General features: G+C 36.5%; 1 protein-coding gene across 7 annotated transcripts in view; it reads right to left on the reverse strand.

The window, feature by feature from the left end:
- The window catches only part of LOC150085455 (uncharacterized), a 1,845,429-nt gene that overhangs the window by 1,280,594 nt on the left and 537,119 nt on the right, over positions 1–27,716 (reverse strand). For all 7 annotated transcript variants that reach the window (XM_090374043.1, XM_090374041.1, XM_090374042.1 and 4 more), the window contains 2 exons: positions 19,052–19,256; positions 12,115–12,243 (listed from right to left, as the gene is read on the reverse strand). In XM_090374043.1, coding sequence (XP_090230169.1) covers positions 12,115–12,243; positions 19,052–19,256 — 334 coding nt within the window. The remainder of the gene's footprint in view (positions 1–12,114; positions 12,244–19,051; positions 19,257–27,716) is intronic.

Raw genomic sequence — 27,716 nt, forward strand, 5'->3', positions numbered from 1 at the left:
ACTCACAACTCCAGCCACTTTCATCAAATATCCTCTCATGGGTTGCAACCTTTCTAGGACACATCCCATAAAATAATAGAAGGGACAGCCAAAATTAATTTCTTAAAGATGAAAAAAATCTATTAAACTTCAGTAATTTATAAATAAGCAGCTGAAAAGCATACAAGATGTCCACCATGTACAGTTATGATATGAAGTGAGGCTAGGTTCAGTTATGATCATTGAAGGGCATACATGGCATAAAGTGAACCACATATGCAGCAACTTGTTTTACCTTTATTTTTAACATTTTGAAGACTAAAGGCACAAGATGTTATGGGTGAAATTAACTATTTAATATCAGTGTAAATACACCATAGTTTACCCATAAATTTAACTACATAAGTAGTGTAACGGAATCCTTTGATTTTATCTCATATTGTGGCTACCTTCACGAGATACCAGGTATTGCACTACTTCAAATAAATAACACTTCTCTAATACAGGAGACTACTGTTATTTAATCTCAGTGGGCACCACCACCCAGATGTGTTTCGGAGCTTGTTGGCTCACTCATCGGTGGGCAGGCAAGTACCCTGATAATGAGACATGCCATCACGGTTGCGAAGTTAATTCCAGGGTACACGCCAGCCCACCAATGAGTGAGCCAGCAAGCTCCAAAACACATCTGGGTTGTGGTGTCCACTGAGAATAAATAACAGTAATCTTCTCTATTAGAGAAGCATTATTTATTCGAAGTAGTGCAATACCTGGTATCCCGTTGTGAAGGTAGCCACAATATGAGATAAAATCAAACTATGGCGTTACACTACTTATGAAGTTAAATTTATGGGTTAACTACTGTGTATTTACACCAATATTATATATTTTATTTTTAACAGACAGTTTTTAACCACAAGATTATTATTTATTTATTATTTTTTTTTTTTTGTCATATAATTATTTTCTATGAATTCATTAGTCTGTTTGTTTGGTTTTTTTTAAAATTTAGGCAGAAGTTCAGGCAACTTGTTACAAATAGGGACAAAAATAAAATTTGGCTTGCAACCACAAGTTGAAAATGCTACTCTAGCCAATATGAAATCTAAATATGCAATGTTTATATCAACAATTGCTTTAAATTGTGCAAACTCACCAGTACAGTCTTATTTTGTATTTCCCCAATACATCACAACATTTTGATCAATATTATTACAAAAGTTGCCTTTCAAATGTGATAAAAATTCATATGCTCTGCAATGAAATGCATAATCCCTTTTCCTCCTTTCTAACATGTTTTTCTTACACGTGAATATTTAAGTTCTCTATCTTTCATATAATATGAACTGCTTTGTGCTAATGCTTTCACTACTAAGTTTCCAAGTGAAAATTGTATTAGCTCTATTACTCCTTGGAAAAGAACTCAATAGTTTCCCATTATATTTAGTTCTCATTTTAAGACCATTACTGTTTCCCACTTTCCATTAAATTGCCTTTCAGAGCTGTTACAATTCCCACCCACACAATGGCTCTGTAATGCCGTGACACTAGCAGTGTCACTTTCTACAACCGAGGAAAGTGATAACCACATATCCCCTTAACATAATTTCTCCACTAAGATTGCAGATTTCTAATACAAATAGCTGCAAATATGTCAACCCCAGAAGAAAGTCTATACCTTGATTGCTTCATAAAGTTTCAAATGTAAAAGTCAGTAGATTAATTTGCAGAAAAAGGAACCACTAGGTGGCAGTGATCACAGTGTACTGATGTGGGATTTACTTAAATATGTAACTACCATCAAGGGTAAAGGGAAGGGTGTTTGTTTTCGTAAAGGTGGCTACGGCGGTCTCAGACAGTTTTAAATTCTATACAGTCGGATCGACTGACGATGTTAACAATGGTGAATTCTAAATGGGATCTAAATGGATTCTAAATCTTCGGGGACTTAATTTTGGAGGCTACTAGGCTTTTCATTCCAACTAAGAAATACAGTTCAAGGTTTAGGCCTAAATGGATGTCAGATAAACTAATGATGCTCGTGGCAGAGAAGCAAAATGCACATAAATTATCAGGCAACACAGAAGCCTATGGCAGATACAAGCTAGTCTGTAATCAAGTCACAAAGGAGGTAAGGCAGGTGAAGGAAGACTACGAGGAAATCTTTGGCAAAGGATGCAAAGAAAAACAGCAGAGTTCTTTACTTATGTAAACTCTAGAAGGAAGGAGATGAATCAGACTGGTCCACTTAACATAGATGGTTTGACTATTGATGATCCTGCTTAAGTAGCTGATAAACTGAATGAGTATTTTGCATCTACATTCACATGAGTTATTCAAGGAGGGGAATGCCAAAAGGTTATCAAACCCTTACAGGGAGCTAAGTGATTTTGTAATAACTGAGAGCAAAGTGGAGGAGAAACTGTTGAAGTGAAACATAAAAAAGGTACCAGGGGCAGGTGGAATCTATCCAGTTGTAATGAAGGAGGCAGCAAGGGAAGTAAGCAAATCCTTAGCCATAATTATGAGAGCATCCTTAGAGTCAGGGGAGGACCCCATGGACTGGAGATTGCAAATGTATCATCAATTCATAAGGGTTCAAAGGTTGACACAATTATAGACCTGTTAGATTAACTTCTGTTCGGGGGAAAATAATGGAGTTACTGGTTAAAGAAGCATTGCAGGATCACCTAGACAAGACAGCAGTAATAGCTCAAATACAGAATGGGTTTGTTAAGGGGACATCTTGTCTGACCAATTTAACTGGATACTATGATGTGGTCACAAAGGAACTGGATGCAAAAAATAATTTTGATATCATACTTGGATTTCAGGAAAGCTTTTGATACTGTTGCACATGGAAGACTGCAGTACAAATTGGAGCGGTATGGCATTAAGGGCAAGTTACTGCAAGGGATAAAGGGATGGTTGACTGGGAGACGGCAGAGAGTGGTAATAAATGGACACTGCTCTACATGGACTAATGTTATTAGCGGAGTCCCCAGGGTTCTGTGCTGGGCCCATTGTTGTTTTGTGTATTTATCAATGATATTGATGAAGGTATATCGGGTTTAATGTTCAAGTCTGCAGATGATACAAAGGTTGGCAGGGTTGTTAATGACAGTATACTACTGCAACAGAATCTAGAAAAGTTAGGCAGATGGGCTGAGAAGTGGCAACTGAAGTTTAACATTGACAAATCCGAAGTACTCCACATGGGTAGCAGTAACCCAAGAGAAACATACCAAGTGTGTGGTACTACACTCAGGGAGGTGGAGAATGAAAAAGACCTGGGGTATGAAAAAGAATTGCGCAGTCAGATATGAAGTTCTTTGAGCAGTGCAGGCAGGCTGCCAGAGCAGGTCATGGAGTTTTGTCAATGATATACAGGAATTTTTCTAGCAGAGACAAGAAGGTGATTATCCCCTTGTATAAAGCAATGGTCAGGCCTCACCTTGAGTACTGTATATAGGTCTGGAGGCCTCATTTTAGGAAGGATGTAGAGTTACTAGAACGAGTACAGAGAAGGGCAACAAGATTGGTGAGAGGAAGAAAGGGGTGCGCTTATGAAGAAGGGCTTAAGTTTTGCAAGTTGCAGCATCTGGAGACTAGGCACCTGCGAGGTGATCTGATTGAGGTGTATAAGACCTTGAATGGTTTGAGCAGACTCAATGCTGGCGGGATACTTACGCTTGCTCAGATTAAGAACCTGAGGGGGCATAGATTCAAATTGAGGAAAGACAGTTGTAGAATAGATGTGCAGAAGTTTTCCTTTAGCCAGCAGGTAGTTGATTGCTGGAACAGACTTCCATCTGTTGTTGTGGAAGTTTATAGCTTAATAAAGCTATAAATTTCCACAGTTTTTTTTTGGGGGGGGGAAGGGCTGATGTTGAATAAGCTGGCTTTCTTGCATCATATGCCTCAACTAATGCTATTAATTGAAACTGCTTTCCCATTAAGTGTTCAATGATATAAATTTCCATAACAATCACTTTGTTCTGTGATACTGCAGCCTGTTTACCATCTGTTACCCCAAACTGTCCCTTAATCACTGGGTTGCATAAATTTAGTCACTATCATATATGATGCTAATTTCATGCAGACTTTATTTATGTGAATAAAGTGAATATTTATGGAAATAAATTAAGTTTACTTAGTGAAAATTACTGAAATTATCTTGTTTTATTTGCCATTTAGTCTTTTTTGTTTCTTTAAAGAGCTGTTGAAACATAGCCATTGAGCACTGTGAAATTTTAACCAGTGGTATAAGAGGATATTTGTTCACTTCTGCAATTCTAATTATTCCCTTAAGCCAAGATTAAATTTCCAAGCAGTACATAACTTTCTAATTTTGATTTGAGCTGGTTTTCATACAAATGTTGTGTGCATATAGGTGGGTATTATAACCAAGTTGTTGCCATTGCAATATCTACATTCCAAAAGCATAAGAGGCATAGTTGCTATGATGCATGGTGTTAATTTTATGCTTCTGGCTAGTTAAATGAATATTTTATCTGCTATCAAGACTTTTCTCCTTTCTTGCATAAATCTTCAAATAACTAGACATATATTCCCATTCATCAACTAGATTGCAGTGTAAAATGTGCTTCTACTTTCAGTGATGATCCTTCTCCCATTTAATAATTTACCCAATTTCACTCTGTTTTGTTAAGTGAATTTATAAAATAAATAAAAGTAGTTCTTTAACAAAATCCCTGCAGCAGTCTTGTCTCCATAACCCACATTTAGCAGCTGCAATATATTTCCCTGGTTTATTGATAAAAATAATAAAGTTAAAACATTTAAAAGGTTATACCAGAAGGAGTGGATACAATGAATTTACTCTTCTCTGTAATTTAAAAGAAAGAGAAAATCTACTTCTTGAATAAGAACTGTTTTCAACTTTGTACACTTCTAAATGGGTTCACATTACTTTCAGCAATCTAACAATATTTTCGAAAGTGTTTACAAAATTTTAAATGTAGCTTTGTGACTATTTTCAAAAACATTCTGCAAAGCCACATTGCATACTGTCCTTTTTGTGATGGTTATCAGTTTATTCTGCTGGCCTTTTATATTATTGGAACATGCCCCTGTTAGTGGATCAAAAAAATAAGAATAAATAAATAAATAATAATTCTTTACAATTAATTTAACATCAAACCTTGGTCATTTTTCTATTTTAAATCATTTGATATGATTGCAAATTTGTGGGGAAAAAAAATATCCCAAGGTATTCCAAGTATCTGACCTCTTAAATTTTTCACATATGTTAATATACCAAACTTGAACCCCTTTTATATATTCCAAATATACATTCCTTTTCAGCAAGCACTTAAATTTTGCTTTCTTGGCATTCTGCTTTTACTAACACCACTAACATTTCGGATACAAGAGTAAAATGGGGGAAGGGGGGTAGAAGAATTTTAAGCTTGTGGGAATGGATAAGTTGTTTGGGGATTTTTAGCACCTTTTTGATTAAGTAACATATTAAATTGTGTATGACAAATAGATTAATAGTCTTAGTCATATTCTTTAGCTTATTTATAAATTTAGCTAGTGATTTTGTAAATTATAACTTATTATTTGCACTGCTATTATATCACTGTTTTGGCACAATATCAAAACACATAATTAGTAGTGCAGCAGAATAGCACAGATTTAATTGCGATAAAAAATAGCTCTAAGGTTCTAATCACTTGTTAGGGTTTTTTTTTTTTTTTTTAGCTAAAAAAATATTTTTACTTTTCAATAAGGATATAACTAATTTAAAACTGCAATCATGGCAGTACAGTGTAACATATATTTTGAACTTGACAGAGTAATACATTTAAGAAACTATTAGCTTAGTGTAGTATTGTTAAATAATCAATTTAAATTGCTTGATTTTATTAATTTTCATTGATCAAATAAATTGTATTTAAACTGAAATCATGCCACAGACTAGTGCAGCAAAGCAACAGGCAAAAAGTAGCGGGAGTGCTATGGCTTTGTGGAAAAATGAAGGAGGTAATTCTCCTACGAATCATGGCCTAGCAAAACGTGCAACTTGTGCAATGTTAGAAGATCTTTCTGGAACAGGACATGATAGAGCCAAGGGGCATGTCTTTGTGTGTTTGTTTGGGTGCAGAGAGTATGAAGAAATTAGGTGCCAACTCAGCATTCTGATGAACATTAATGAGAGTTTGAAGAATAGGGTAGATGCCCAGGAAGGAAATTGTGCACATGAAGTCATGAACAGCCATAATGCACTTCCTCACTGAGAAAAAGTAGCATCTTCTCTTGTTTTAGACTTCATGACCTTGGCAGTAGAAATGCCTATGACTAAACAGAATCATCCGTTTGGTTTAATCTGCTATGGTATTTCCAAAATGGAAGCAGAAAACTTGAAAACTGTTAGTAAAATAAATCTGCACGACATTATTCAACATATCTAGGAATAACAATCTCAATACATGGAGGTGAGGTACATTGGATTGAAGAGATAGATTTGGATTTTCAAAATTAGCATAACACCTAAAATAAACAAGAAAATCACATTATTCAAGCCAGAAGAGAGGAATATTATGCTGTTAACATATGCTGTTAATTAAGAAAAACAAAATCAAAAGAAGTGCATCCAGTTGATATAGATGAACAGTGCACTGTTGAGTCGGTTTGGTGTGACATAAGAACAGCGAAAGCAAAAATAAGAGTAGGAGTGTGTTATAGGTCTAATGACTTGAATGAGTACAATGTACAGAGAAATAGAGTGAGCTAGTAAATCAGAATGTCTTATAATGGAGGATTTTAACTTCCCAGATATTGACTGGAATTTGTGGTTTGGTCACTCACAGACTAGTAAGACTTTTGTGGATTTATTGGATGATTGTTTTCTGCAGCAGCAGCATGATCAAGAAGCAACCAGAGAGGGTAATACTCTTGATCTGGTAATTAGCAGTGATCATTCGTGTATTAAGAATTTGCAGATAAAGGAACCACTAGGTGGCAGTGATCACAGTGTACTGATGTGGGATTTACTTAAAGATATAATTACCATCAGGGGTAAAGGAAAGGATTTTTGCTTCCATAAAGGTGACTACCATGGTCTCAGACAGTTTTTAAATTCTGTACAGTAGGATCAACTGATGACGTTACCAACAGCAAATTCAAAATGGGAAGCATTCAAAGAACTTATCTTCGAAGCTACTAGGCTTTACATACCAACTAAGAAATATTGTTCAAGGTTTAGGCCTAAATGGTTGTCAAATGAACTAATGAGACTCGTGGCAGAGAAGAAAAATGCACAGGATGCATATAAATTATCAGGTGACACAGAAGCCTATGGCAGATATAATCTAGTCTGTAATCAAGTCACAAAAGAAGTTAGGCAGGCGAAGGCAGATTACGAGAAATCCTTGGCAAAGGAGGCTAAGAAAACAGCAAGGATTTCTTTACTTATATAAACTCTAAAAGGAAAGGAATGAATGCTCAGATAGCAAACAAACTGAATGAGTATTTTGCATCTACATTCACACATGAGGAGTTATTAAGGTTTGAAAATGCCAGAAGGTTATCAAATTGTAGCAGTGTGCTTAATGATTTTGTAATAACTGAGAACAAAGTGGAGGAGAAATTGTTGAAGTTAAACATAAGAAAGGCACCTGGGGTGGATGGGATCTATCCAGTTAAATTAAAGGAGACGGCAAAGCAACTAAGCAAACCCTTAGCCATAATTAAGAGCATCCTTGGATTCAGGGGACATCCCGACGGACTGGAGATGTGCAAATGTGTCCCCAATTCACAAACGGGGATCAAAGGGTGACACGAGTAATTACAGACCAGTTAGTTTAACTTCTGTTTTGGTTAAAATAATGGAGTCACTGGTTAAAGATGCATTGCACGATCATCTAGACAAGACTGCAGCAATAATTCAGACACAGCATGGGTTTGTTAAGGGAAAGTCTTGTCTGACCAATCTGATTTGGTATTATGATGTGGTTACAAAGGAACTAGATGCAAAAATAATTTTGATATCATATACTTGGATTTCAGGAAAGCTTTTGACACTGCTGTGATGGAAGACTACTGTACAAATTGGAGCAGAATGGTATTAAGGCTAAGTTGCTACAATGGATAAAAGGATGGTTGAGTGGGAGAAGACAGAGGATGGGAATCAATGGGTGCTACTCTTCATGGACTAATGTTATTAGTGGTCCCTCGGGGTTCGGTGTTGGGTTCACTGTTGTTTTGTAAATTTATCAATGATATTGATAAAGGTATATCAGGCTTAGTGTCGAAGTTTGCAGATGATACAAAGGTTGGCAGGGTTGTTAATGACAATAATGGCAGTGTGCTACTGCAACAGGATCTAGAAAATTTGAGCAGATGGGCTGAGAAGTGGCAACTGAAGTTTAACATTGACAAATGCAAAGTACTGCATATGGGTAGAAGTAATCCCAGAGAAACATACCAACTGTGTGGTACTACACTTATGGTGGTAGAAAATGAAAGACCTGGGACTAATTGTGCAGTCAGATATGAAGTTTTCTGAGCAATGCAGACAGGTTGCCAGGGCAGGTCGTGGGATTTTCTCAATGATATACAGGAATTTTGCTAGCAGGGAAAAGGAGGTGATTGTCCCTCTGTATAAGTCAATGGTCAGGCCATGCCTTGAATACTGTGTACACGTCTGTAGTCCTTGTTTTAGGAAGGATGTAGATTTGCTTTAGGGTGTACAGAGAAGGGCAACTAGATTAGTGAAGGGAATGAAGAGATCTTCTTGCCACTACTACATGAATGGACTTTCTGCACAAGAGAGGCTTAAGTTCTGCAAATTGCAGTGGCTGGAGACTAAGCACCTGCGAGGTGATCTGATTGAGATGTATAAGGCCTTGAATGGGTTGAGCATGCTGAATTCTGATGGGATTCTTCCACTTGTTCAGATTGTGAACCTAAGGGGGCATAAATTCAAATTGAGGAAAGACAGATGTAGAATAGATGTGCAGAAATTGGCTTTTAGCCAGGAGGTGGTTAATTGCTGGAACAAACTTCCATCTGTTGTTGTGGAAGTTGATAGGTTAAATAAATTTAAGGAAGAACTGAACGAACATTTAGAGGGAATTGTTTTGTAATTTTTTTTTTTTTTTTTTTTTTGGCTGATGCTGCATAAGCTCATACACTTGCTTACTTACATCACATGCCCCCACTACTACTACTACATGAACAGACTTTCTGCACAAGTAAGGATACCATGCCTCGAATTATCAGCTTGCTTGGCTTATTTAGGATTTCTTTTACCAAAATTTTTAAATTCAGCAGTTCTCAATTTGTCCCCTTTCAAAATCTTTGGATCATGAAATGGATTTGAACATGAGTCACCACTCACTAGTGATCACTCGTTGTACATTTCAATTTGGTAACTATGAAATACATTTGTGTTGCTTTTCTTATAAGTATTAAGCTCATCTTTAAAAAGACTTGTCAAAGGGTGCTACTGTTTTAGCAGTCTAGTTATACAAACCAAAATACAGCCAGCATGTACCCATATGCTTCAAAATATTTTTTTACTTCAGCAGCACAAACCAGTTGAAATTTTTTAAATTTACCTTTCCATTTAACACTTCTTTCCAGAGGGCAGCAAATTTCCACTCAGTAATCATCCACTTTTGCAAGAAGGCATGTAGATGCATTTCTGGCACACAAACTAACAAGACAACAAGGACAGCCTATTACAACAAGTATTTAATTTCCTCTTAATATCTTTGCCATTTCAGTTTGTAAGCCTACCATAACAGGCCCATTATTAACACAGTGCTAGAACAACTGAAGTTTAACTCTGATTAAAGCAAAATGCTGCTACTCAGAGTAGTAGAAAATGAAAAGGACCTGGTGAGTCATATATGAAGGTCTCTGAGCAGTGCAGACAACAATACAGGCTGCAAGGACAGCTCATGGGATTTTCTCAATAATATTCAGGAACTTTACTGGTAGGGATAAGGAAGTGATTATCCCATTGTATAAGGCATTGGTCAGACCACATACAGGTATGGAAGCCTCATTTTTTTAGGAAGAAGTAGAACTGCTGGATTGGGTATGAGATTGGTAAGGGGGAATAAAGGGTGCTCCTTACCAAGAAAGGCTTCAGTTCTACAAAATTGCAGCATCTGGAGATTAAGCACCTGTGAGGTAACCTGACTGAGGTGTTGACGGCTTTGAATGGCTTGAGCAAACTTAATGCTGATGGGATTCTTCTCCTTGCTTTGACTATACACATGAGGGAATATATATTCAAACTATATTCAGACATTGTTAATTAGCTTCATGCCATGTCAGTCAGATGAAATATCACACATTAACACTCGAGCCCATCACCACCAAATACGGAGGATGCGGAAAGGTCAGGGAATGACCACTGCATATTCCCGGAGCAATATGGCCTTAGTTGCTAATGCTCCTAAAAACCAAATAACAAACAAACACATTAACACACATTTCTATTTTGTAACATAGACTACTACAGCACACCTGATTGACAATTCATTAACAAATATAAACAGATATTTGCAAAATTATAATATAAAAATCCAGTTTTATTATTTTCAAAAATTCAGTGTTTGCAAAAAGGACATACTCTCTTTGTCACCAACTATATTATGATGGTGAGACAGAGAAAGTCAAATTTTTCATTATAAATCCAGAGAATTGGTTGTTTGTTTAGGAGTTTTATGGGCAGCAGCATCTGAGGCTGTAGTGTGCTGCCCAGAGAGTTGGCAGCTATGCATTTACAAATTCCTTATAAACATTAAGACAGATTATGCAAATTTGCAAAGCAGCCAGTTTTGGATTCCATATGAATGGAGAGTTGAGCACACAATTGTGCTCATATGTGATATTACAATATTTCCATGAAGGACCAACTACTAACTTGCAATCAACACCGCATCGCTATTTTGTAGGACATTATACTGCTGATTGAACAGGCCATAGACTATCTTAACCAAACTGTCTTGATGAAATCCTTGAATTTTTAGACAAAGATTCAGAAGAAAGCATTTAGATCTACAGCTGGCAGAAAATACAGTAATCTCCTAATTTACAAAGCTCATCTTACAAACAAAAATTTTAACACCTGAAGTATCTGCTCAAATTCCATTTATGACTCAAATCTCAATCTTACAAAATTCTGCTCAACTTCAACAACTTGACAAGACAGTGAGAATTAATAGTAGAATGAAATAGAGTGGAGTGGAAGTAGAGTAGAAAGTTAATTTATTTATTTTGTAAATTGCATTGCTACTACAAAATAATCTCTACCTTCTTGTTGATCTAAAATACAGTACATCATTATAGCCTCAGCTAATTAGATAATTTCAGAAAATAATTTTAAAATAAATATGCAATAATCACTAAAGGAGTACAAACACTTAAATCTAGTAACCTTGGAATGATATCTTTGCCAGATCTGAAAGTGACAGCATATTAACAGCTAGATTGCCATTTCTATTTGATGGCACAATACTGTGCTATGTTTTTACTGTGCTAAATTTACTGCATAATGTATTAAAAAAAAACAATGTATACATTAAACAAACAATGCTCTGATGATAATGTAAAAAAAAAAAAATTCAAAGTGTCTACTGGAAAAAAATATTTTTCGCCCCTCATCCTCCCATTATATCATATGTGTACCAATAAAACTGCTCCTGATTTAGAAATCCTGAGTTCTACTTCTGATGAACACATGGTGGTCATGAATTGGGACGTTTACTCTATATAAGAAAACTAACAGCAAATCTTAGTTTGTTTGTAGATCTTCCCAACAGAGGGCAGCTATCAATTACACTGAAGAATGAGACAAAATTTACCAGATAAATGTTTGTTGTGAATAACTTTGATTCTCCATCTATTGCTCGATATAAATCTTATTTTCAAACAGATATAAAACCTAAGTGCTTCATTTCATAACCTGCCATAATTAAAACTGTCCAAACATAAACATAAATCTTCATTACTGATTCATTTAATTTTTAATCATATTCATACCAGATAATTTATCACAATAATAACTTAGAGAGCAACAGATAATATTCTTGAATTAAAATTACTGCATTTACTTAATACCTATTTAAAACATATCTAAACAGATTGAAATACCTTCTGAGAGTTACAGTGGTCCACTTTCTTTTTGTACTGTTCCAAAGATCTGTGTTCTGTTTTGTGTTGTTCTATATGTGACTTCACACTATTTAGATCATTACCATAATCAGCCTGTTCCAAGCGTTTCTGAAATATAATTCAACAGACACTTTTATAATAATTGATGTAATAAACAATTTTCTTAAAATTAAGAAAATTATTATATAATTTTAAAAAAATCCAAGAACATTGCCAAACATTCTAAGGTTTTGTTTTGTTTTTTTCTTTTATTTTAATGATTATCCAAAACATGAAAGGAATAATAATCTATAGTGCTTAGGTACCACATATGGTTGAAGGCTGAGCAGAAAGGCGATAATTGTTAAAATGGAGATGTTCCAAAGAACAGTAGTAGAGGAGATAAATAAGGAAGGGGAAAATTTTGTTTGAGTTGGAAGTTGGATGGTGTCTTGATATTGGTTAGTCAAATGATATATTCGGAATTGATTTGGAGCAGGGACAGTGAATTATAGATGCCAAGAGCAGTGCCATAGCAATATTTACACAAACGGTATGCAGCAGAAACTCAATGTCAGTATGACAATAGGTTGTAAGAAAAGTGCCTTTAATTAGCCTTACTCTAATCTTTCGGATAATGTCCAAGAGCTCAAGAGATAGAGATTTGGGAGGGGGGAACTAGGGTGGATTTAAAATTTGTGGAGTCAGTAGGGTTTTTTTTTTTTTTTTTTATGTAGAGGTAGCAATTTATGTGATGCTTAGGGCAAGATATCTTAGAAGTGAGGGTAAACCCCTGACTGCTAATATCTTCAGCCATCGTGGGCAGGTGGAGACATGGTGTTACTCAGACATAAGTGATGCTGAGTTTGAATATGGGGCTTATAAGGTATACAAGTAGAACACACAGGACAGAAGGGATGAGAGGGGGTTCTGCTCTTATCTAAGAAGCACATCAAATCTAAGGCAGTGCAGCCAGTTAACATGGGTGACCAGTGAAATGTTGAGTCAGTTTGGTGTGCCAAAAGCACTGGGAAAACAAATGAAAGTAGAACTGTGCATATGCTATAGGCATGATGACTGTGATGAGTATACCAAAAACTATACAGAGAAATACAGTGGGCCGGAAAATCAAAATGTTGTATAATGGGGATTTTAACTTTCCGGATATTGACTAGATTTTGTGAATTGGTTACTCACACACAATCAAGACTTTTGTGAATTTTACAAATGACCATTTTCTAGAGCAACAAGAGGAAGCAATACTCTTGATCTGGTTATCAGATTAAGAATCTGCAGGAAAGAGACCCACTTCCAGTGGGTCTTTTTCCTGGCAGTGACAACAGTGTACTAATGGTGAATTTAATTAAATACAACTACTGCCAAAGGTAAAGTGAAAGGCTTTTGCTTTCATAAGTGGGGGCTACAGTGGTCTCAGACAGTTTTTAAATTCTATGCAGTGGGACCAACTGATGATGTTACCAACAGCAAATTCTAAATGAGAAGGATTCATGGAAATAATCAGAGAAACTACTAGGCTTTTCATAAAAACGGAGAAATACTGTTCGAGACTTAGACCTAAATGGATATCAGATACACCGGTGAGACTTGTGGCAGAGAAAAAATGCATGGGATGCATATAAATTATCAGCTAACAACAGAAACCTACAGTATATAAAAAATTGGCTGTATTCAAGCCACAAAGTAAGTTAGGCAAGTTAAGGTTGTTGTTTGTTTGTTATTTGGTTTTTAGGAGCATTAGCAACTAAGGCCATATTGCTCCGTCAATATGCGGTGGTCATTCCTGACCTTTCCGCATCCTCCGTATTTGGTGGCGACAGGCTCGAGGCAAGTTAAGGCAGCTTATGAGAAGTCTCTGACAAAGAATGCAAAGAACACCAGCAAAGGCTGCTGATTCTTATATTAACATGCTTACATATATATTAAATTCTTATATTACCAGTTGAAGAAAGGGTCTGAATCGTATTGGCCCATTTGGTGTCAATTTGTTAAATGCTGATTACCCTGCTCAGGTTGCTGATAAACTGAATAGGCATTTTGCATCTACATTCAAATGAGGAATTATTTAGATAAGGAGGTGCCAGAACTTTATCAAACTCTAATAAACAGCTAAATGACTTTGTGATAATTGAAAGGAAAGTGGAAGAGAATTTGAAGCTGAACATAAAATAGGCTCCTAGGGTGGATGAGATCTATCCAATCACATTAAAGGAGACAGCAAAGGTGAGCAGCAAACACTTAGCCATAATTATGAGAGCATCCTTGGATTCAGGACGGGGGGGGGGGGGGGGGTGTCCCTAAGGACTGGAGATGTGCAAATGTAACCCCCAATTGACAAAGGGGGATCAAAAGGTGACATGAGTAATTACAGACCTGTTAGCTTAACATCTGTTCAAGAAAAAATAATGGAGTCACCGATTAAAGAAGTAATGCAGGACCAGGCAGACAGGAATGCTGTGATACTGCAGTCACAGCATGGATTTTTTAAGGAGTGGTCTTCTCTGACCAATATGATTGGATACTAAGATATGGTCACAAAGGTACTGGATGCAAAAATTAATTTTGATATCATATACTTGGATTTCAGGAAGACTTTTGATACTGTTGTACATAAAAGTATGAACTGGAGCAATATGGCATTAAGGGCAAGTTAAGTGGAAGGAGGGAGAGAGAGAAAGGTTATTAAATGGGCTCTGCTCTTCATGGACTAACGTTATTAGTGGATTCCCCCAGTGTTCAGTACTGAGCCCATTGTTGTTTCCAATATTTATTAATGATACTGATGAAGATATATCAGGCTTAATGTCTAAGTCTGCAGAGGATAGAAAGGTTGGCAGGGTGATGATGATCGTTAATCACTGATGCTGTTATTTGGTTTTTAGGAGCATTAGCAACTAAGGCCATATTGCACAGGGTGTTATGTCCGTAAAAATCTCCCAGGAGTAATAGGGGTGGTTGCAGCTGCACAAGGAGATAATCAAGGTCTTGGTAGGAGATGTCAGTCCCAGGTGGCAAATAAACAATGCAAACTGTTAGTTAAAAAACTTACCATAAGGCGAACTGCTATCACTTTCATGTTGGTGGGGAATGGAACAGGTTGAAATGGAGTATGGTTGTTGAGAAGAATAGCAATCCCCATGAGCAGGTCCATCCCCACTTCTGTCCTTACATATGTGAGTTGTATTATGGAAGGAAGGAAGGGTTTTCGTTTGCTTTCTGTCTCCTGCAAGCAAAAGTAAATTGGCCAATGCTTTTGCAGAATGGCCTTGGATGTCATCATTGTTTTGGCAGAATCCACGACAGTTCCACTGTAAGATTTTATCCATTCGTGGTCTTTTCTCTGGCACCTGCTTTTGTTTTTTATGGAGCATTAGGAAGTACCAAAATGGGAGTAGCAACTAACTGATTTTTCTTTGAGGGTTTTCTGAGCTTAAGAAGTAACATACAATGGGAGTGAATGACTCTTTCAGAGGAATGGTCATTTCTTCATTTCTGTCTGAGTTCCAATGGAACATCTCCCTGCTACCTTCTCGGTGTAGATGGGTTTGTTGATATTTATAGGCTTCAACGCTTTTCTTGCCTGCTGATAAGATATGTTCAGCTCCCTTAAGTCATTGAATTTCTTTTTCTTCTTTCCACCTCTGGCATGCTCATGAGTAAGGTGGGTGTTCTCCCTGGCAGCTGATGCAGGTGAGTTTTCTAGCTGAACATGGCGTTGCTTCGTGGTCCTTTGCACCACGTCGAGTGCATGCAAGGACTCCATGGCAGGCCATTTGCGAATGTCCATTTTTCTGGCACCTAAAGAACCATAAAGGATTTGGAATATATGGACACAATGCACAGTTGATGCAGCCAGCTTTAATCTCATTAGGAGAAGTTGGTGAATTTAATGTCAGGATGATGTTTCTAGTGGGAGCAAGTTTCCCATCCCTATATGCAAAAATTATTTTAACAGCAACCACTCTCTGTGTTTTTAGTTTCAGAGAAAATTTCCTCTTCCATAACCTCGAGATTTTTTTTGATTTTTTTTTTTTTTGATTTGGTAGTTGTTGGCGCATCGGCTTCTGTGGCCATATTGCACCTCCCAAGGTTTTTTTTTGCAGTACTTTGATCCAAGCCCGAGGCGGGAATCGAACCCGCGACCTTTGGGTTGCCGGGCAGGTACTTTACCCACTCGGCTAGCCCGGTCGGCCCATAACCTCGAGAAGGTCCCACTCTGAAATGACACCTCTCGATGAGTTTAGTGTTCTATGTGGTGTCACAGTTATTGGTATTCCTCCAAAGGACGTTGCTAGGAGTAGCTGCTCACAATGCCTGTAATTTTTATTTAAATTAAGAGGTCCCCAGAAATAAGCCTCTAAACTGATATAGAGTAACCTGCTAACCTCTCTAAACCTTTCTTTATAAAAAAAAGGGGTGACTTTTTTTTCTAATAGGCTTTTTGCTGGATGATTAAAATTCTTGGGAGACAGGCGCTGATGGTATTTAAGTTCACTCTCTTTTTGCAACAATAGCACTGTTTCTTCATTTATGTTTGCAGATAGGGACAGTGAAGAAATAAGTTTATCAGGATTCATAGTATTTTTAATTTTGTTCAGTGCCCACACTCCCCACCCATCATGGAGCCCAAAGGGATGCCCACTGCCCAGCAAGCAATAAATGCACTAGGGAGTTGGATGACACGGCTACCCAGACACCATACGCATACCGCTGCCAGCCTGAATCCTATTCCTCGGACCATGAGGATAGGGGCATGGCATTGACACAGTTGACCCTTGCAGGCAAACAGACTAGCCGAGCCATCCAGGATCATCCACCTTGTCGAAGCAGGGGTCAAAGTGGTGTGTTGAAGTTGGCCCCTCTACCACCAGGATCCACTTTCCGAATTTCCACAGGTCATAGCGCACAGCAAACTCGCTATATTCCACTGATGTTAGCCTGGAATCTAGGCTGTGGGTGTTTGATCCCAGTGATGCTAATTGGAGGACCACCAGCATGGGCACCTGTATGTGGGAAGTCCCCTCACCACTTATAGGTGCCCATGTTGAGGGGAGTGTTGGAGGGAAACAGTTCAAAGGCCTCCAACGCAATATTTATCAGCCTTCCCCACACCGCATCATTGCAATCATCAAGGATACATCAACAATCAATGACATCTCAGGATCAAAGGTAAATGAAAATTTATTACTAATTTAAAGTGCATAAAATGCCATTTAGATTAACTTTACTTTGATTTGTTTTACTTTAATTTGTTTAATTAACTTTAATTTGATTTATCTTTATTATTTAAATTTCGTTGAGAAAATAAAAATTTATGAGGACTTCCATAGAGTCACTTATGACCTCACCATTCAGGAACCAAGAATTTTTAAAACCAAACCCTTGTGAATTGTAAAAGAGCACTGTATTTTGCTCTGCAACCTTGAAATAAGACAGCCATCACTGAAATTAAAATGCACCGTGCTAATCAAAACGAAATTTCCAATACATGTGAATTGGACCCTATAATAACCAGGTGGCAATGTTTTTCTTTTGAAATTAAGATTTCAGTCAAAGACTAAAATCTAAGGTGACTACAGCATGCCCTAAATGCTTACAGATGAAATCAAGTATAACCATTAAATTATAGATGTTTTTGTGTTAAAAAAACAAAAGTATCACCAGAAAGAAAGAAATAATAAAAAACATTTGTGTGCAGCCACACAATAAGCTTCTTGAACAGTCAAATGAAACACTTTTTGCAGCTACTTATTTGACAATATTTATAACTTCTCCATTTATGAATATGGCACTTTAGTTTTACATTCATTACAGTATTACTAGTCAAAAACCAAATTTCAATTGGACACCTCTATTGTAAGAGACAATACAGGCACCAAAAACTGGAGTGTAAAAATCAGTGTGAAATCATTTAAAGTACATTAATTTTTTTTTAAAAAAACTATCATAATAATTAATTGGATATTTTATATTTAACATAAAATTAGTGATTAGATGGGAAGGGGAAGTAATGTAAGAAAAATATTCATACACAGCATGCTATAAACTACTAAATATTTTGGCAGAAAATATACCTTTCAACCACTTTGTGTTATGGAAGTAATTTTTTTGAGCTTTTCTTCATAAACAATAGTTTTATAACATTTTATATTCATAAACACTACTGTGTTTTGTAAAATAACATTTTACTTTTACAGTTCATATAGCATTATAGACCAGAATACTAAATTTCTATAAGTAGCCTCCTTTGAAAGTCACGGTAAATGTGTAAAGTTTTTGTCTGAAAACTGGCCCATAATACAAGCGGTTGTACTTGATTTCATCTGCAATTACTTCCCTTATGAAATGCTTTTTATAAAAAAAAAATTAATCACTGTTGACATGAACTGGATGTCTAATATTTAGAGAGTACATAAAATATTAAACTAAGAAAAAATTACAAAAAAAAAGTGGGGGGTTGGGGGGGATAAACTGTCATACTATAAAAAAATTAAATTTGGAAGTACTCCTGCATCTGTATGTATCCTAATCAGTTAAATCAGATTTAAATGATGATATATTCATCTCTTTGTATTAACAGATTGCATCACAGAATCAAATGAATGCCATAAGCCTGTATATAGATTTAGTCATTAACTTTCATCAGGAAAAACATTAATATAGTCTCAGGTTCAAAGGAGTATTACAATTATGGCTTTAGATAGCTACAGATTTGTTAGAGCTGATAAATAAGGATTTTGAAAAATACTATATCCAAGTTGAAATTTGTACTTTTAACTATCAATATCCAAGTTTTTAAACTTGCATGTTCTTACTTGGCAACCTCTCTCTCTCTCTCTCTCTCTCTCTCTTAGTATAAGGACAAGTCTTGCTAACATATTCAGGTTTTAAAATCAAAATTCTAAACTACCATACTTACTTGTTTATTCATAACCCAGTCAAAAACTTCTTGAAGCATATGAAAGACTTTATTAGTTTCTACAAACCTCTGTTCAGAAAATACATGTCGTTGTTTTGTCACTTTTTTTTCTTCAATTTTGAATGAGCGGGTAGAGAGTGGCTGCAATAGTTGGGACTGGAATACACGTCGAATACTGATCCACTTTTCATGAATTTCTTGGACTCTTAATAATAACAAAAAAAAAAAAAAAAACAAGCAATCTATTAGGTCAGACTGTTAAGATAAGAAACACTAAATAATAAATCACATTATATGTTTAGCCAATTTTTTTTTTCATTATTAATTACTGATAGAGATTTAAAAAAAAAAAAAAAAAAAAAATCTTATATTGAATATATTCAGCTTTAATCTTTTCATGTTGTTTATAAAAACATCTAAATGGGGGGGGGGGGGGGGATTTCAGAATTACTTAAGTTATTAATTGAACTTTAAACAGAAAATTACAGAGTTTCATAAACTATAAAAAGAAAAGAATGATTAATGCCAACAAACGAATGACATTAGACACACGGAATAATTCTTTAAAATACAAAGTATTTCTGATTTTATTTTTTTAAATCATTAATTCTATAATTCTTTTATGCGTATATGAAGTAGACTCAGTTCCCTATTTCCGTGCTTCTTGCAGATTCATTTCTGTTGGGCACAAGCAGCACATTTTCCTGTTAAGATTTTCATACCTCCATTTTAGTCAGTATTAATCTTGGGTTGGACAGATATGGACATGCAACCAGTGAACATTAAATTTTGTTTAAAACTGAGCCAATATGCACAGAGTCATATAAACTGTTACAAGGGGATTATGGTGTTATTAAGCAAATGTGCTACTGTTTCAAGACCCACTGCACACATAAAGAAGAACAAATGTATTCCTACTATAACCCCATTAACAAAAGAACACCATTAATTTCCCTTGTATAAACAGGAACAAAAGAAAAGCAAAAAGAAAAAAATAAATAATAATAATAAATAAATAAAACAATAAGAACTATACTAACAAACCAAGAAATGACTTTTTTTGATACAACTTGTCTTTAAATAGTTATTTGTATATGAACCATTAAACTTCTGGGAATTTTTCTCTGTACAGTTCAATGAACTCTGAATAAATTCATTTCACAAACTGAACATTAGCTATGGGTTGTTTTGTAATAATCCAGCTTCTCTTTTTGACAGATAAGGGGGGGAAAAAGTTTACCCATCAAATACTAATCTCATTTATACAGAAACTGAAATTGTGTGTGTGTGGGGGGGGGATATTAAGATGAATACACTATGGAAACAAACAGCCAGGGTGTTTAATTCCCTTCAGATTACTAGATGACCGAAAGCATAAGAACTGAATGAACACTTTGACGAAAATAGAGAAACTCCCAATGGAAAACCTTTCAAGCAGGAAACACTGGCAATTATTTTTAAGTTATATAAGCGTATACAGTATATAATGGGCAAATAATGAATGAAATCTGCAGTAATTTTACCTCGCTAATTTTTTTTTCCTGTTTCCCCCCCCCTCTTTTATACATGAATAAAGAGCATTTTGAACCAATTAACTGAAAAAAAGAGCCTATCTTAAATATCCCCATCCCGATTGTTTTGAATAACCAGGATTCTATTGTACTTTTAAATTAAGCTCGACTAGACATTCTCACAAAATACTCAGATGTCCATACTATATCACTGTCTGCTGCAGAATTCATTGTTTAATGAGGGCGGTACAGATGTCTTCTGTGGGTAGTGATGTTCTGCTCGGTAGATTTGAGTCAGGACATCACTAACCACAGACGGCGCCTCCGTAGCCAGGTGGGAAGGAGCAGCAGTGCGTAGCACATGCTTCTTGATTAGACCGGGGTTCGAGCCCGTCACCACCAAATACGGAGGATGCGGAAAGGTCAGGGAATGACCACCGCATATCCCGGAGCAATATGGCCTTAGTTGCTAATGCTCCTAAAATCCAAATAACAAACAACAAACTAACCACAGAAGACATCTGTACCACCCTCAACCTATGCTTATCAGGCAGCGTCATTACCTTCGAGGATTCCTTATACAAGCAGGTGCACGGTAATGCCATGGGCACCCCTGTTAGCTCCGTTGTGGCCAACTTCACCATGGAGGAATTGGAAGAACAATATTACTGGACCAATCAGTGCCTATTACATCATGGTATCTTCACTGTCATCCCACGTGGTTCTGAAACAACATTACTGGAGTACCTCACTGAAATGAAATTGTTCATTTATCTCTGAGTGGTAATAGATCTCAGTAAGTCCAACAACATTGGCATTACTTGATCAAAGGCATTGGATAATTTTATTTGCTTACAATACTCCTGGCATTACTGGATAGATAAATATGTTTTTTACTTTGCTTTCAAAAACCCTGATGCACCCCTTATAGTTACTTAAGTTTCAAAAATTCCACACATTTTACATATATACATGGTCTGAGTTCTATTCTCAATGACTTCTATTTCCACTTAACAGTCTGCCACACCCCATGTACTTTTTCTGACAGAACTGCTCATCTCAGTTGTCTGAATTATTTGCTATATGATTCCTTTTGCTTCAAAGGTGATACCTGTGCATATGTCGGTTCTGATATTCCCTGTAAGACTTAGTAATTTGAAATCTCCTCTTTTTGATCTTCTCTGGCTTAAAATCTCTCAACTAGATTCTGTCAAATTAATCTGTTGCTTTAACGTTCTCCCAACTCCACTAATCACTTGGAACTCTTTGACTTATTCTCTCTGAAACTTAACTTTCTCAAGTCCAACTTTCCTAACAGTGGGGAAATTTTCCTTGCTGATTTTAATGTACACAACTCCAGCTGTCTCCCATATTCTAGTCACACTGAATCAGCTGGTCGAGATGCTAAGATTTGCAACTACTAATGACCTAGCGCAAATCGTTCATTAACCTACCAGAATACTAGACAATCCTAACCATGCAGCCAACATGCTAGATCTTTTTCTTTCAAAGAACCCATCTAAGTACACAGTCAAGGTGGGTGATGGTCTCTTCTCCAATGAAGCCTTTCTCTCTTGGCCATTCTCAACCTCGTGTTGTTTGACATTAAAAGAATGCAAAATGGGATGATTGCGAGATTTCTTTTCTTTTCTTTTCTTTTTCTTGGTCAAATTACTGTTTCAAAACTTCTGATGTCAACATTTGTTCAGATTGTGTCAGTGAAATTATTGTTGTAGCGATGGAATCCTTTATTCCACACTCCACCTTAAAATCTTGTCCTTTGTCTAAACCCTGGTTTTCCAATAAATGTGCTAAGGACTGTTCAAGAGAAGGATGTTGAATATTGTAATTGGCTTGTTTCCAAATCTCCAGGTTAATTTTCTGCCTACACCAAAGCTCACAACAATTGTAAAGCAGTTAATAATTGGTCCAAACTAGATTTCAAACTAACAGTGACAGCTTTCTTCTTGTCCGATTGATAGCCGAGCATTCTGGTCTCTTGCCAAAGCTACTGACCACACTTCTTGCCCATTTCTGTTCCCACATCTGTCAAGACCAGATGGCTCTATTGCCACTTCAACAAAAGATAAAGCTGACCTGCTCGCATACTTTTTTTCTTCCCACACATGTATTGATGATCCTAGTAAACCACCTCCCACAATTCCCAGTACACTCCATTCAATGCCTTCTGCAGTCTTCCATCAAAAGGATGTCAAAAGGATTTTGATCAATATTTATGCTAAGAAAGCTCGAGGTCCTGATGGTATTTTTCCACTTGTTCTCATCTCAAAACCCATGCACCTGAACTTACTCCTGTTCTGTGTTACCTTTTTTTTTTCATTTTCTTATTCCAAAGGTGTTTTTCCTTCTGCTTTGAAATTTCCTCATATCCAGCAAGTTCCCAAAAAGGGTGAAAAATCCCTCCCATCCAGTTATCGTCCGATTGCAATTATTTCTAAAGTAATGGAGAAATCTATTAACTGCCAGCTCTTAAAGTATTTAGAAAACTCCCATCTAATTATGGTCGCCAGTATGGATTCCATAGGTGTCTATCCACTGGTGATATGCTGGCTTATGTTACCCATCAATGGAACTTGAACTTCAACAGAAGTTCAAGTCTAATGTCAACAAATATGTATGGGAAAAGTAAAGCAGTTGCTCTTGAAATTTAAAAGGCTTCTGATCGTGTTTGGCATAAAGGTCCTCTAAACAATCTTCCATCTTATGGTTTGCCAACTGTTTTTTGTAAATGGGTATCCAGTGTTCTCTCTGACCACTCACTGTAAGTGAAGGTAGATGGCACTCTGTCTTCTGGCTTCTCCACCAATGCAGATGATCCCCAAGGTTCAGTTCTTTCTCCCACTCTTTTCCTCTTGTATATTAATGACCAGCTTCCATTGGCATGAAATCCTATCCATAGTTTTGCTGATTATAGCACATTGTATTTTCCACCTGCCATTTTGAGAAACCTTGCCCAAACCCTGCACAAACAGCTTCAATTTCAAAAATACCCACTACCAATTCCTTAAATTCTGATCTCTAGGTAATTTTCCAGTAGGGCAAAGATCACTGAGTTGAGTTCAATCATTCTAAAACTCAGAGTCCTATCTTTTATCTCACAAAAAGGATTCTTCTCCTCCTATGCTTATCTTCAATGACACTCTGATTTCTAGGTAAGACTATATATATCTCTACTGGGGATTACCCTAACTTCTAATCTCTCATGGCATAAGCACATTGCAAATATTGCTTCCTCTGCATCTAAAAAACTGGGTTTTTTCTTTCACTCTCAATGTTACTTTTCTTTTAAATAGTTGTTTATTCTGCACCAATCACAAGTCAGCCCTACCATTAAATATTGTTCCCACATCTGAGGCAGTGCCCCCAAAACTTCTCTCAGGCTTCTACATTCCATTCAAAAGAGGGCAGTTATGTTATTTAATGACTCATCTCTAACGGTCTCTCTCCACTTTCTGTCCCGTAGACATTCTGTTTCTGCTGCATGCCTTTTGTACAGATACTTCCAAGGACACTGTTCTTCTAAATTGGCTTCTATAATTCTCACTCTCCCTTCCAAAGCAGTCCAAACACATGCCTCAACTAGTCATCCTTTTACTGTCCAACTTCAAACTTACCAAACCAACTTTTCTTCTTCCTCATTTATTCATTCAACTTGTGTTCAGTGGAACAACCTTTCCTGAAAATTACAACCTACAGAAGTTCAAGTCTAATGTCAACAAATATCTTCTTTCATCTTCCATTCCAGGTGCTGAAATTAAAGTGTGAAACCGGTGATGCAAAAAGAAGGCCGTAAGAGAGTGACTATGCCTTCCCACGATCGATATTTGAAATGGCTATACCTTCGTAATCACCATGCTAGTGCTCCTGATCTAAAATTGGACTTTGAGATGGCCTCTGGTGTTGAAACAAGTGTACACACTATCCAAAGGTGGCTTTCGGAATGTGGTCTGCATGCATATTGGCCCAAGAAGAAGCCTTTGTTGACCCAACAAATGAGGAGAAGCGACTTGCTTGGGCTAAAACGCATGTTTCATGGACAAAAGAGCAATGGGACACTGTCATCTTTTCTGACGAATCGAAATTCAACCTGCATGGCTCAGATGGGAAGCGATATGTCAGAAGATGAAAATCGGAGGCATACCATCCTGATTGCATAACACAGACTGTAAAGTTCCCTGCCGGTCAGATGGTCTGGGGAGGCATAACAAGCAAAGGGGTGGCCCAATTAAGTTTATTAACAGAATGGTGAATGCAGAAACCTACACTACTATCTTGGAGGAGTGCCTGAAAACCATTATTAGAGGTCATCACATAGATGTCCAAAACTGCATTTTTCAACAGGATTCACCACCTTGCCACACAGCAAGATTGGTAAGTTTTATGCTATTTAGATTTAATGATGAGCTTGTCTTCCTGTCTCACAATGGTTAAAACATACTTACACCAATGTTTTCCCTCATTTTTCTCCCTTAAGGTGCAGTAATACATCAAATTTACAGTGGCATTACAGTGTTGGACTGGCCTGGCAACAGTCAAGGTTTGAACCCTATTGAAAATTGCTGGTACACAATGTCATCTAAAATTTCTCAGAAGCCAATAAGTAAGATTCAGCTGCAGGAGAGCATTGCAAGGGTGTGGTACCATGATATTGCGCAACCGTATATATCCAGAAGTTGATTAACTCTATGCCAGATCGTTGCAAGGCTGTAATTGCAGCTCAAGAAGGAACAACAAAATATTGTGAAGACTTATTTTGCTGATTTACAGTACATAATACTATTACGTTAACTTGTCATTTCAGTTTGTACACGTAAATGCAATAAAATTGTATGTTTGGTTGTCATGATTGCCATTTGCACGAGTTCTAATATTTCCATTAATTATGCATTTTACCCTTTGGGAAGATAGTTATGGCAATTTGGTATATCAGGTGGAGTCTTTTTATTGGATTTCATTCACAGAGGTATATACTGCATCTAACAAAAGCATTTTGAACATTTCTGCAACCCACAATACAGTGCAAAACACATTTGCAAAATTCACAAGTGATGCAGTTTTTTTGACCACCACTGTAACTTCAAACTGTGCCATCTGGGTGGTGGTACACAAATGAGAATAAATAACAGCAGACTTTTCTGAGGAAGGGTTACTTATTCTATATATAAAAGAAAGACAGCGGCACTGAAGGATCTCCAACATAAGGTGTTATAATGATGCCTAACATACAAACTTTGATTTGTTTTAATATTCAATCATGCAGTAATGATGCATTTGCACTAACTATATCATAATTTAAACATGAAAGGGATACTTCAAAGGTTAAAGAATATGAAACAATATTGTAAGGAAATGTTTATAAGCCATTTTTATTTGCAAAACCAGCAAATGACAAAAATTGCATCTCGATACTAAAGGGTTGGCTAAAGCCCCAACTTCATTGAACTCCTTAATTAGTGGACAGGAAATTCCATCCTATGAAATTTCCTGTCCACTGATTAGCTGCCTAATGTCACACTAAATGTTAGTGTGACTGCCTAGCCACTCACACTAACATTTATTAATTTTAAAAACGCTCTCTAAGTGATCTTACAGATAGTTTATATTTCTTAACTGTACCTTAAACATACTTTGAGGAATAAAAGATTAAAACTGTATTTAAAGTGTAATGAAACAAGTTTAACCTATATTAGATCTATTTATTTCCAAGTGGAAATTATTAACAGATGGAAATCAGACATTTCATGATATGTTCCTATCACTTCATCAGAGTGATAGGAACATATGACTGCAAAAGAGGAAAATAGAGCAAAAGAATTCACTTTAATCAGTTACTTTACTAACTTTACTAAAAAAAAAAAAGTTATTTTTATAAATTATACATTACTTACATAACAATTTAACTCTATTTTCCCCTTTTATTTGCTATCTTTGCAGTCACTGATGAAGTGGAAAGAAGATTGCCAAATTGCCTAAGAGAAGATTGCCAAATTGTTAACATTTGTTGTTGTCAATAATCTTTTAAGGGAAAACTGTACATTTGTAATTTTTTGTCATGCTACAATACTGCTAGAGTGACTGCAAGCCAACCATAAAGATATTGAAGACGAAATCCTTGCCAGGGTACACAAAGATCTACAGACAAGTACCAACAAATTAATGTTGCTCTAAGAGTTCCCCACCTCTGACATATTATTCAGTGGCAGAAACTGTACACCTTTCACTGTAGAAAGTGCAATCATTGACTTCTGCAGACTACCTGCAACAGTAAGAACTGCAGTTCTGTCAAAGGCTCCTCTACCATCATACCCAGTATTGTTCGTGATCAGTTAACTGAACATGTTCTTCTACAACAAGTATGCTATCATCAAGAATATAGAACGCTTGAAAATTACTTACTTCCTCTTATCAGATGCCTTGTTTCCAGTCTTTTCAGACCATACCTTCAGTCTGGCATCCCATTAAAACATCCCATTGTGTTCATTACCAATCTGATCACCCTTTTTTGGACCCTTTCAGGGAATGTGATGACTTTTTCAGAAGCATCTCCAGACCTAAACACGATAATTTAAATAAAGACTCACAATTGACTTATTGCTATTTGGTTTTTAGGAGCATTAGCAACTAAGGCCATATTGCTCTGGGGATATGCAGTGGTCATTCCCTAACCTTTCCGCATCCTCCCTATTTGGTAGTCACGGGCTTGAACCCCGGTCTAATTAAGAAGCGTGTGCTACGCACTGCTGCTCCTGCTCACCTGGCTATGTGGCCAGGTGAGCAGGACTTATACACATAAGTCACATAACCATAGCTAGATATTCTTGCTAAATTACAAAAGCACAGTTGCTCCAGTCACAACAATTAGGTGTGGCCTAGCTGTCAGGAAGAACTAATATGCTAATTTCTACACATTAAAATTTTCAAATATAACAAAATGAATTAGAACAAAATGCAACAAACTGACCTAGAGCATTGTATAGACAGGTATTAAAAATTACTTATAAAAATCAACAATGCATTCATTACAAATGGCAGGCAAAGACTAAGCCTAAACAAAACAGGTGCTAGTGCACTGATAATTTCCTGTCTGGTATTTTCAAATCTAGAATAATTATATATATACAGTATAATGTACT

The sequence above is a fragment of the Mastigoproctus giganteus genome, chromosome 5 (assembly GCF_048544385.1).
Source record: "Mastigoproctus giganteus isolate SK-2022 chromosome 5, ASM4854438v1, whole genome shotgun sequence".
In the NCBI taxonomy this organism is placed as follows: domain Eukaryota; kingdom Metazoa; phylum Arthropoda; class Arachnida; order Uropygi; family Thelyphonidae; genus Mastigoproctus; species Mastigoproctus giganteus.